We start from the raw sequence: 11,933 nt of genomic DNA on the forward strand, positions 1-11,933 counted from the left end.
TCTTCCTCCTCCTTCTCCTCCTCTTCATCCGAGGAGTCGAAGATACTCTGATAGGAGCGTCGAGTCTCCTTCTCCTTGCGGAGTGGGGACTTAGAGGGCGTACGCTTCTTTGAGGGCTTGGCGCCTTCGGCTTTAGAGGCCTTATCACGCGCAAGACCTCGGCAAGCGAGAGACGTTTGCGAGGATTCTTTTTCTCATCGCCACCAGCTTTGGGAGTGCCCTTAGCCTTGACGGCCGGACTCTCAGAGCGCACAGACGTCCTGGGACTGTGATTACCTCGATCACTAGCGAGCGACTGCACGCTGTCGTCCTTGTGCTCGCTGGGCACTGGGCCGTGTCCTCCCACAGAGCCCGCAGGAGCATCGTGCGTGCTCTCGGACTCGGCTTCGTCCTCACTGCCAGAGTCGAACTCACGCTCTACGAACCGAGGGTTCGGACGATTGTCTGGAGAGGCCGAGGGCGACGGGCTGTTGCGCTTGCTTGTTCGCTTGCCCACAGCCTTGTCGCCCGAAGAACCGATCGCGTCGGAGGCCACCTGAGTAGCCTCCTCAAGTGCCGAGTCTTTGCCGTGAGGCTTAGTGCTCTTGGCTTGCGCCTTTCCGGCAGCAGGCTTGGAGCGTGTCTTCGCACCGCTCTTAGCAGTGCCACGAGGCATGGTTAACGGTCGAAGTGGAAGACCTAGAAGAAGAGCGCACAGACTGCTGCTCGAGGCTCTAACTGTGAAGTGAGCCTCCGCCGCGCTCGCGCGGCCAAGTCGATGGTTTTCGACTTTGAGAATGAAAGTTTGTGACGAACACCTCTTCATTCTGATTGGTCGGTAAGCCGAACTTAAGTGGGGGAGGATGTAACGGGGTACGTAACCTCAAGTGTACCCTAGTTACATGAAGTGTGACACGTCACACTTTAGAAGTATGACACGTCATACTTTGGGATATTTGGTACAAAGTACCAAGGTCGTCCAAAGGTTGATGACATTGCATTTCTAAAGCTAGCCTATAGTTTGTATTAAGCCCAAGCTTTATCTACCTATAAGTCACCTATAGAAATGTCACAGATTTGGTAATGAAACTCAGAAATTTACGTAATTAAATTGCTCATCACGGATTTGATTGCCGTTTAGAACGAATTTGAGTGCACAAAGGTGCTCGTTCGGTGTGGTCTTGACACGGGGAAAGCTCATACTCCGTAGCAGTACACGGCGGAATGATTTTAAGGTTTTGCAAGATATGCTGGCTGGAAGGCTAGACCGAAATGGAGAGTGGCGTATCTAGCGCTTGATCCTCTAAGGCGGCCGACTGCAAGCGAATTGGTTTATAAGCTTGTAATGGAAAACGGAGAAAAAGTGTAGCTCCGTAAAAGCAAAGATCACACATTTAGGACCGCAACACTAATCTGCTGCTTGCAACATATCTGCAACTTGAGCTGCCGTCGGTCGACGAATCGGATCGTGCTGGCAGCAGGCCACACCAATACGGCGGATCCTTGACGGGCAATTCTCAGAGAAACTAGGACGCAACATACCTGCCATAACATCCGTCAAAATCTGGAATGGTTTTGGCTTCTTGCCTTCAGCTGTCAAAGCGTCGTGATACGGGACCTTGCTGGTGTCCAGCTCCGTCAGCACCACCCCGAACGAGTAGATGTCCGCCTGCTCCGTGTACCGCTTGCCTTCCAGGACTTCAGGCGCTGTCCAGTACGGCGTGCCGACTCCAGCAGTCATCGAGTACTCCTGTCGATCCCGACTTACACCAAAGTCGATAAGTTTGGCCTCCAGTCGACTTGTCAGCAGAATGTTCTTTGACTTGAGGTCGCGATGGATCAGAGGAGGCGACCGACAGTGCAAATACTCGAGGGCACGTCCTACACCAACAGCAATTTGGATTTTGTCCCGAGGCCAAGACAACAAGTCGCCATTCTTGGCCAGATACTCCTGCAAGTCTCCCATCGGGAAGAACTCGAGTGCCATCACCAGGTTGCTGAGACTATTCCACGCCACACCAATAAACGACACGATGTTGGGGTGAACCAAACTGGCACTAAGCTCAATCTCGCGTGCAAACTCCTCCACTTCATCCGCGCGGTGCGATTTGATTTGCAGCAATCGCTTGATGGCGACTTGCTGGCCTTCGTACTCGCCCAGCCACACCTCTCCACATGCTCCTTTCGACAGAGATTTCTTGAAACTGAGACTGTCGTAGGGGATTCGTTTTCCAATGAGGCCCTCACTGTTTAGCAGGATTTGGAGGGTACTGTTGGGCCCGGAACCGAAGTCACTGGCAGAGCTGGTACTCGACTTAAACTTGATGGTCTTGTCGACACCTTTGTGCGAAACAGTCAACGTGTCATCGAGTGTTTTAGCGGTGGACCCGTCACCGTGGGCGAACTCACTTTCAGCTGCGTTGTCTTGCTTTAAACTGTCAGGACGGCACGTGTCTAAGTAGATCAGCGAGTCTTCGAGGGCGTCTCCTTCAATGTTACGTTGTCGTTTACGCTTCGCAAATACAAACAGAGCAATCAGGCCGACGACGACGAGGACACCAGCGAGAATGGGAGCGATCAGCACAGCGTTAAACCCGCCGTCTTTGTCAGAGGAGGTCGCTGATGTAGTCTTCGACATTTCTGAGTACTCTTCACGAAACCATTTTGTAACCCAGGGAGACCCCTGAACTTCTTCCATCGCATCTCTCACATCGTCTGTGAGGTATTTCGTTGTGTGACACGGCAACACGAGCGATCCATAGCCACCGTTTTGTTCCTTGGGACACTCGCCATAAGCGGCTTCATCGTCACCAACCACCGTGTGTACAGCCATGACGACGTATGAAATGTTGCTGAAGTCATCCTTCCACGAATGTTTCCGTACTTGCGGCGTCGGGATCACGGTAGGATTGCCACCAGTCATCCACATGGCGAGATGAAGCCTGTCGCTTTCATCGAAGTCCTCGACGACGCAACGAGCTGCAGTGAGCATCTGCGTACCGCTGCAGTACAAGTTGCTTCGACTCACGATGGTCGTGCCAGGCTGCGTGCAATTCGTCTCCTCGCATTCCACAGCTCTGAACTGGTCAAGTGGAACGGCCAAGTCGCTCATGGAGTGCCCGCCAAGTGTCCATATCTGGACGACCCTGTTGTCCACTGTGACGCCGAAGCCCGAGTCCCACAGCAACGCGCGTTGGGCGATGCCCGGTAGGTCATCCCACTCGAGATCGACGTCCTCAAGACGACGCTGAATTGCGCCCGGTAGTACTAAACCAGAGTACTTTTGCTCTGAGCCACCAGCTTTGGCCCGCAGGTACAGCTGTCTCGCCAGATCGGAGTTGCTGCCGTCGAAGGCGAAGTATGTGGCATTGGACGGCAGTCGAACGTCGTCGTCCGAACTCGATAGGCGTCGAGTGCGACCACTGTTCATGGTCCAACGCGTCGAATTGAGTGGTTGGATCTCGTGCCAAGCTGGAGAAAGACAGATTGATAAACCCGTGGATAGAGGGGTTGGCCCCACCATGGAAGTTTTTTATACACGGAATTTCGCGACGCGCGCCACGTAAGCTATTGCCAGCCTTCGCTGTCCAGTGAACTGGCGACCGTTGTATCATTTGAGCCCGTTGGTGCCGGACAAACCGTTTCCTGACTTCCGGCGCTACTTGGAATGAACCTCGAGTGAATATCGGAACTCGAAGGGCTGAACTCGTGCATCCGCGTCTGGACCTTTTTGATGGAATTATCACTGCAACACTTTACCCAATACATGTAATGTCAATATGAGTCTCTGATAGCGGCAGTTCAGATTAGGAAAAGGTCACGGTCTTCGAGAAGAAGAAGAGGGTCACGACCTTCTCCTTCTCTGAACCTACCGGTGGATGCGGGACTGTGGGAGGCATCGAGCAGCAGCTCTTACAGTTGGCTGGTGGTGAATTCGTGACAACTACAAAACATACACCTGGACAGCTTATTGGCACTTCAATTGCCTACATGAGATGGATTTGCGCTGCACAGACCGAAAAACCACTGTTTAAAATGCCGCTATTAGCAATGGGTACATTTGTGATATCTCGACGGCGCCATGTAACGTGTGCACCGCAAGTCAACTCGTGCCCTCGTCCATCGACTTTCTAGAGCTGGCCGTCAACTCGACAGTCGAATTTGCCATTCTAAGATTCGCCTCGCAGCCATGCGATTGATCTCGGCATTTCGATTGCTGTTAGGAGCCGTTGGTCAGGGCCACACCGTGTCGTTTCGGAGTCTGGAGGAGACTTCCTCGTCCAGTCCCTCTTCTTCCTGTGTCTTCAACGGCTCGGACTCGGACATTGCGCAGCAGCTCTACATCCGACACAAGGCCGGCGACACCGGTGACCAAGTGGAGCTAACGTCGGTTCCTACCGCGGTTTCTGGGCGTCTCGACGCCATCAACGTCGACTTTAACAGCCTGCCGGGGCTCGTCCAGCGCGCTGTTCTTTGGGACACGGGCTTTGCCATTGCGCCAGGTAATGTACCGGTGCAAATCTACCCAATGCACAATCGCACCATGGACAATATCGCCATCCCAAAGTGGGAAGTCTCGGGTGTGGACTGCACCTTCACGAATTGCTCGCAACCAAATGATATAACGGCTTACTACAGTCATACGTGCACGGGATGGCAGATGCTTAATACTTCACACTGTGTGATCGATGTCTTCGAAGACTCGGGTGCTGGAACGTACCTAGGCAACATGTGGGCGAATGGAGGGGACCCGGACGTCGCTCCGTTGATCGAACTGAGGGATCACACGTGGACGGAGCCAGTGTTTAATACTAGCACCACCTTCTCCGTCTATGTGGTGCATACAGTCTATAGTTCGCAAGAACCGGCCTGGGGACAGTGTCCCTTGGGTTACGGAGCCGTGAGTATCCCATGTGCTAGACGCGACGCGTTCACAGACGAGTTCATGGCTGCAAACACCACAATCCCGACCGGAAGTGCGTGGGTGACTACGTGGTTGGAAGACGAGTTCGCCGAGAAATCCTCAGGATTCGACACAATCCTATTGATCCCGATCATCCTTGGTGTCGTCGCGGTTCTTGGTGCTCTCGGTCTGGGCTGGTTCTGCTGGAAACGCAAAGCCGAAAACAGGGCGCATAAGTCGACGTCTGCAGCCCACGACATGGAAACGGACCAATACTTGGCTGTGGGCACTCCAGAGATGATACTTGGACCCACTGGGTTGACCACACAGGGCTCCACTATCTCGAGTCACTACGAGAGTGCTGGATCGAACAAGACGCTCAAGATCTTGCTTGACAGTGAGCACTTACAAGGCAAACGCATCCCATACGACAGTCTACTATTTGAGCGAGCTGTCTCAAAGGGAGCGTCAGGAGAAGTGTGGATCTGTCAGTACAACGGACAGCAAGTGGCAGCCAAGAGATTGCTGCAAAGCAAGGACCAGAACGCTGAAAAGGTGCAAGCGTTTGCCGCTGAGATCGAGCTGAGTGCCAGTCTTGTTCACCCGCATATCGTCGAGTTCATCGGTGTGGCGTGGAATAGTCTGAATAACTTGACAATGGTGCTCGAGCTCTTCCCTATGGGCAATTTACAGAATTATCTACAGAAGAATTCCGACCTGTTGTCGTGGGCGAGAGACAAGATCCACATGGCCATCGGAGTGGCCCAGGCTCTTGCGTATCTGCACGCTCGCACGCCGCCTCTCATCCACCGTGATCTCAAGTCGAACAACATTCTGTTGACTGATAAGCTGGAGCCTAAGCTCATCGACTTTGGAGTGAGTCGTGACACTGTCGACCTCACCATGACAGCTGGAGTTGGCACACCGTACTGGACAGCGCCAGAGATCCTGGAGGGCAAACGATACACGGAACAAGCGGATATTTACTCGTTTGGTGTGGTACTCACGGAGCTTGATACGAGCAAAATCCCGTACTCAGATGCGGCAACGGAACATGGAGGCAAACCGAAGCCATTCCAGATCCTGCAGGACGTTATGGCCGGCAAGCTTCGTCCGACCTTCTCCAAGGACTGCCCTCCTCGGATCCAGAAGATTGGAATGGCTTGCCTCGCTCTCAACCCAGAAGATCGTCCGTCGGCGCAGGAACTGGTGCAGGAGCTTCAGGGAGACGGAGGTGAGCAGTACAGTAGGCTTTCAGGCTTTGTGGTGTGATGTTTATTAGGGTTGGAGACGGAATGTACAAATGGAAAAGTTCCCGACAAAGATTTACTGAATCTGAGCCACAAATCGTAGTTGCAAAGCACTTTCGACTAAGTTGAAGTGATAAGAATACTGTGTTCTGATTGGTAGATTATGGCTGATGAAAATCAATCGTGGCAGCCACTTGCAAGTGTAGGTCTCTGCGGATGGTGCCAACATTTAAGTCGCTTTTTCATTTGGCGATTTCCAACATGAAGAGGACGCGGAAGCTAATCAAAGTTTTAGCGAGTTTATTGCTGCTGGTACAGTTTTGTCATAGTTGGAGCCATCCGAACTCCTGTGGGGACGAATCAAGTGAAGTATCACATCCCAGTCCAACCCCTGCAGCCACTTCAGCCGCGTCCGAAAGTTATTCATCAGCAAGCTCAAGATCAAGTGGATCGGCACCGACTTCGTCATCTCGTGGTAGCGACGGTAGCTCGAGCTCATGCGGTTGTTCGTTAAGGCCGACGTTGGTATCAGCTTCATCAGCGAGGGGTTCCAGCTCATTCCCGGACACTGTTACGTCGGATATTGCCCAGCAGCTTTACGATCGGTTTCAGGCAGGCGATGAAGTCGAGCAAATGGTCCTAGAAGATGTTCCTGCGGTTATTCGAGCGAGGCTAGAGAGCCTGTCATTATCGTTTGAAGATCTACCTGGACTCATGCAGCGTGCTGTCTTATGGGACACTGGGTTCGTCGTCACGTCCCACCAACGAGCTGTGCAGCTTTGGACCCTGGACAACAGAACTATGGCAGACATCGCGGTATCTGCCGAAGCGTTCGAGGAGGCAGGCTGTGACGCTGTTACCTGCACAGCATCAAACGGTGATAACGTCGAAATGTACTCATCTTGCAGCCAAGGCCCGGCTCAGATGTTAGCGGCTTCGAAGTGCGTTGTCGAAATGTTTGATAGTACTGAGAGCTCGAATGCAACACTGTGGTCAACTAGTGGCAATTCAAGTACAGTTCCTGATATTCGCGTCGCTAAGAGTACAGGAACAGCCGAGTGCGGTTGCGGATACACAATTTACTCGATCCAAACAGCGACCTCTAACGAGCAAGCCACCGCGACGGGAGTCTGTCCCGCTGGTGAATGGTCTGGATCGCTAGTGATTCCCTGTTACGGAAGCGACAGCATCCCGGAGTCAATCGCAGCCCGAGTTACTCCTCCAAAGGGAACTGACTGGGTCACACGCTGGATCTTGGAGCATGGGGGGCCTCGGAGGACAACAGAATCGTTTGCGCCCTCTCAAGGTTCTGCATCAGCGACAACAGAATCCGGGAGGAAAAACGGCGGTGGCTTCAGCTTGTGGTGGCTGCTGCTCATCCTGCTGATCATTGCCCTTCTAATCGTCGCAACAATTGTTGCATGCCGCCACTGCCATCGCTTGAGTCGCTTCCACACACCACTCGACAACACAACCTACATCTTTGTCGGTGGTCGCATGTGGGCGGTGGAAGATGAGAGTCGCAGCCGGCGTGCAGGTTACTGGCTCCGATTTGCCAATTGGTGCAGGAAAACCTTCAATTTCTTTGAATAATGCAAAATTTAAGCTCTTGAAGTACCACCATGATACTGTTGCAGTCCGTTACCACAATTGTATGGCGACGACGCCCTCTTTCCAGCAAAAAAGAGTAAGAAAAATAATTTGTGGGACGAAAAAAGTAGTTTTTGGTGGGTGACACCGTGGTCCGATTTGATTGTGCGGAGTCCACTGTGTATCTCCCTTTGGCTTCGAGTTGAAGCTGCACTCACTTTTGCTTTCACCCCCGCAATGTCAAGTAGCAGCTCAATCTCTTCCAGCGGATCTTCGTCTTCAAATGATACTAGTAATCAAAGCTATAACATGGGGCTTTTGATACCGATCATTGGTGTGGCGATGCTGTTACTTCTCGGAGGAGCGTGTTGCTGCTGGATGCATCGGCAATGTCGAAAACTGGGGCGAAAGCCGAAGGTGCCGACAGCTACCGGGATCACGCGGTGCTGATTTCCTTTCCTCAACTCGGTCAGTCGGGTGAATTTAGCGATATCGTTACTTACAAACAGGGGGAGAGGACACTTTCTCCACCCGCGGAGTTCCACCTCGAGAAGCGTACGAATTGGGCTCTGACTCGGGACCAAACTACGTCTGGAGACTTCTGCAGGAAGATCAAAATCTCGCCAGGATCAGAATTCCCTACAAGGAGATCAAGATCCGAGCTTTGCTATCCAGGAGCCAAACCCGTGAAATTCGATTGGGCGAGTACCGGAACCAGCAAGTTGTCGTGAAACGATTGCTCAAGGCCAAACGCTCGCATCTTTTCCACGTCCAGGAGTTCATTTACCAGATCCAGATCCGTTCGACACTCGCTCACCCGAATATCGTGACGTTGTTGGGTGTAGCGTGGAACAGCGTGGCCGACGTCATGTTAGTCATGGAGCATTACCCATCGGGAGATCTGTTTTCGTACTTGCAAAACTACAGCAACTACACATCGTGGGAGCGCGGCAAGTACCGACTAGCCATCGGAATTGCACGAGCCTTGGTGTATCTCCATAGTCAACCGACACCAGTTGCTCACCGCGATCTACGAGCGAGTAACGTGCTACTCACTGAGACGATGAGACCAAAGCTAACAGGTTTCGATTCGTCGTGTCCGGACGAGCACAGTCATCATTGTCACGTTGCTGGTGCACCGTACTGGTCAGCGCCGGAAGTTTTGAGAGGCAGGCCATACACGGCCAAATCGGACGTCTATGCGTTCGGCGTGTTGCTAACGGAGCTTGATACAGCGACCGCTCCTTTCCACGACGCAGTGTCACCCATCGGCACAAAACTCAAGCCGATCCATCCTGAACGAAGTAATGCAGGGAACATTGCGGCCGAGCTTCAGTCCGGAATGTCCTCGACGCATTCGCGTGATCGGCGTTGGATGTTACCAGCACGATCCAGATCGAAGACCAACTGCTACTCAACTACTTCGACTGCTTGAAGCGTAATGTATAGAGTAAAATGTAGCAACTCTAAACAAAAAAACGTGCACAGTTGGGAGATAATCAGCTACTCCCATCTATTTTCGGGTAAGAACGCTATTTTCGGATAAATCTAAGGGATTGCGATCCCGTCGTTCTTAACTGGATCGCGACCTGCCCCACAACGCAAAAGGAACGACACAGCACTTTAAATAAAAAAGTTTAATCAATATTTTGTTATGAATGCTGTATGCACATCATCCAGGGTTGCTCAAAATATTATTTATATGGATTTCTTCGTTTAATGCATGCATGGTAGATCGGAAATCCGCAAATAAATAATTTGTGCTGCGACTGTGGCAAAAAAATATCTGCATCAAAACGTGATCGTGTTACTAGATTAATGGCTTTGGGAAAACATGCTCCTCGAGCGCTGGGAAAAAGCGTCGGGCATGGCGAAGGTTGCAAGAGTTGGTAGTTTGGGCTGTGTGCGAATTGAAAAGTGAGTTTGAGTCGGCAGCACAAGTTTGCAGACAGCTCAAAAATCTGGTGGCTGCCGACAAGGACAATAAATTTTGTGAGGGAATTCATAAAATCCAAAAATAAATTTTCAAATTGTGGCCAGACCATAAGCAAATTATTTTTCCAAGGAAAAAATATATTTTTCAGTAAATATATTTTTGAGGATCCCTGGCTGAAGCCCTCCGTCTTGGCTTCTTCCTCGTCTTCTGATGAGGAAGCCAAAATATCGCTGAGCCGGTCAAGTCTGCTGATCTTGTTGGGGGTGGTCGCGCCGTGGTGACGCGCTTTTTTCAGCCCTTTCCGGCTGCATTTCGCGCCAAAATGAATGAATCGATTTCGCACTTTTCGATGATACAATTTTGAGGTCGTAGAAAACACGCTCTATAACACCGCTCACGTCACTAAAGTGCACATCACAAATTCGGGATATTTGACAAACATGATCGAGTCTAAGGAAAAAGACCAGTAGCAGGTCTCATCGACCTCTTTGTTCCAGTATGCTGGGTTAAAAAATTAGACCGGTAGGTTATTCAAAATGAACAGCTGAAATCCCAGTATACGATCTGTACGCCACAATCAGGGTAACGTTATGACTACATGTAATTAGCGTGAACGGTGTAAAGCCATCAATTTGAAAACCAGGTACTGTACTGGCATTTGAGGTTTTCTAAAACCTTTGTATAAAATTTCGAAACCTCGAGCACGGTAAAAATGGGTTCATTGCTACCCGCAAAATAGCATGCGTATGTCCACCGAGCGTTGGGTTCACATGTTCAGCAGTCCGTTGAATCGCTCCCTCGTAGAGTCAATTTACAAGATTTTAGTGCCGTTATTGTCGTCGGTAGAAAAATGTAGGGATGTTCTCATCGCTGGCGGCCCCGACGCCAGTCGATAATTTGCGTCGGTTTTCGATTTTAATTAAAGAAATGGTCTTGCCAAGAGAGCTCACCACGTCGGTCGACCGATGGGCACCAAGTGGCACCTTCGAATTCGACGGCAGCACCTCGGACCTCGCTTTACAGCTCTATCTGCGCTCACAAGATGGAGACGAACTCGCCCCACTGATCCTGTCTTCAATACCGGATACCGTCACTTCGAGACTGAGTGAAGTGAACGTGGCGTTCGAGGATTTGGACGGCTTCTCTCAGCGCGCCGTGCTCTGGGACAGCGGGTTCACAATGACCCCCGACGGCGACGTGAAGCAGATCTGGACACTCGACGGGTTGTCCATAAGGGAGATCGCGCTAACTCTGGAAGAGTATAAAGACACCAACTGTACGGCTTTCAAGTGCACGCAACCGGATGGTACCGCTGGCTACAACAACAATCTCTGCACTGGCACGGAAATGTTAACGGGGGTCAAGCGTCGTGGAGGAGCACGAGCAGGGTAACCGAGGTCTGGCCATGTGGTCCGTCGGTGGAGATCCGAGTACGATCCCGGAGATTGAGCTTGTCAAACATGTCTGGACGGACAGCGAGGCGTACAAGGTGTATGCGGTGCACACGCGGGGTGTCACTTCAGAACGAAGCTACGGTGGCTGCCCAACCACGACATCCTACGGATACCTGAACATGTTCTCGTGCTATGGAACGGATGATGTGTCACCCAGCGTGCTAACAGTGCCAACGCCTTCAGGCTGGGTCACGTCTTGGGCACAGTCGCTCGCTGCTAACCCAATCCCGAGATCAAAGGTTGCAGATACCTCAGCATCTTCAGGAGACGACAATTCTGGCAACAGTGTTACTTTGCTGGGTGGATCAATAGGCGGCGCACTGTGTCTCCGGCTCATCCTTGTGCTCGTAGCGCTGTTCGTTTTAGCGCGACGAAGACGAAAACCGTCCGAGCCAGAGGATCAAGGGTCTCCTAAGGTATTTGATCATGTGGAGATGGTGTCGCCGGATCCAACGCACTGGGACGACCAGCGAACTACACTCAGTTCTGCGTAGCGGATGTCTCCTTTGTTAGGTCGAGCTGTGGGGACTGGTTGGTAGCTATCATCGTGCGGATATTGAGGAGGAATGCCGTTCGACCACGAACCTTCAGACACGGGGACGGTAAACCCGGAGCGGGGCAAGGAATCATCGACTGTGGGGCGTGATTGTGTGGAGACTGCTGTCGTTCGCTCTTCCCTGGAGCGAAGAGACGAAACCGACGATCAGCTTCTGGGCCTGCTGTATCAGCACTGGCATACGAGGGAGAACCGCACGTTCGGATCTGAAAGGTGCTCCAACGTCGTACGAAAAGGCTCTTCAGACCTGGCAGCCGGGGGGTTG

General features: G+C 51.8%; 5 protein-coding genes across 5 annotated transcripts; 4 read left to right on the top strand and 1 right to left on the bottom strand.

Moving 5' to 3' along the window:
- Positions 1-1,387: 1,387 nt before the first annotated feature.
- Positions 1,388-3,502, bottom strand: PITG_20766 (protein kinase, putative; the record flags this gene model as incomplete). Its single annotated transcript, XM_002895282.1, has 1 exon — positions 1,388-3,502. The coding sequence occupies one exon, from the start codon at positions 3,500-3,502 to the stop codon at positions 1,388-1,390; it is 2,115 nt and encodes a 704-aa protein (XP_002895328.1).
- Positions 3,503-4,168: 666 nt separating this feature from the next.
- On the top strand, positions 4,169-6,154 carry PITG_20767 (protein kinase, putative; the record flags this gene model as incomplete). Its single annotated transcript, XM_002895283.1, has 1 exon — positions 4,169-6,154. The coding sequence occupies one exon, from the start codon at positions 4,169-4,171 to the stop codon at positions 6,152-6,154; it is 1,986 nt and encodes a 661-aa protein (XP_002895329.1).
- A 239-nt stretch (positions 6,155-6,393) lies between these two features.
- PITG_20768 (protein kinase) lies at positions 6,394-7,725 on the top strand (the record flags this gene model as incomplete). Its single annotated transcript, XM_002895284.1, has 1 exon — positions 6,394-7,725. One exon carries the CDS (start codon positions 6,934-6,936, stop codon positions 7,723-7,725), a length of 792 nt encoding a protein of 263 aa, XP_002895330.1.
- A 386-nt stretch (positions 7,726-8,111) lies between these two features.
- Positions 8,112-9,157, top strand: PITG_20769 (protein kinase; the record flags this gene model as incomplete). The annotated part of the gene is made up of 2 exons (XM_002895285.1): positions 8,112-8,165; positions 8,330-9,157. 2 exons carry the CDS (start codon positions 8,112-8,114, stop codon positions 9,155-9,157), a joined length of 882 nt encoding a protein of 293 aa, XP_002895331.1.
- A 1,428-nt stretch (positions 9,158-10,585) lies between these two features.
- On the top strand, positions 10,586-11,332 carry PITG_20770 (protein kinase; the record flags this gene model as incomplete). Its single annotated transcript, XM_002895286.1, has 2 exons — positions 10,586-11,046; positions 11,296-11,332. The coding sequence occupies 2 exons, from the start codon at positions 10,586-10,588 to the stop codon at positions 11,330-11,332; spliced, it is 498 nt and encodes a 165-aa protein (XP_002895332.1).
- Positions 11,333-11,933: the final 601 nt, after the last annotated feature.

This window comes from Phytophthora infestans, genomic scaffold, assembly GCF_000142945.1.
Source record: "Phytophthora infestans T30-4 supercont1.206 genomic scaffold, whole genome shotgun sequence".
NCBI classification, from domain to species: domain Eukaryota; phylum Oomycota; class Peronosporomycetes; order Peronosporales; family Peronosporaceae; genus Phytophthora; species Phytophthora infestans.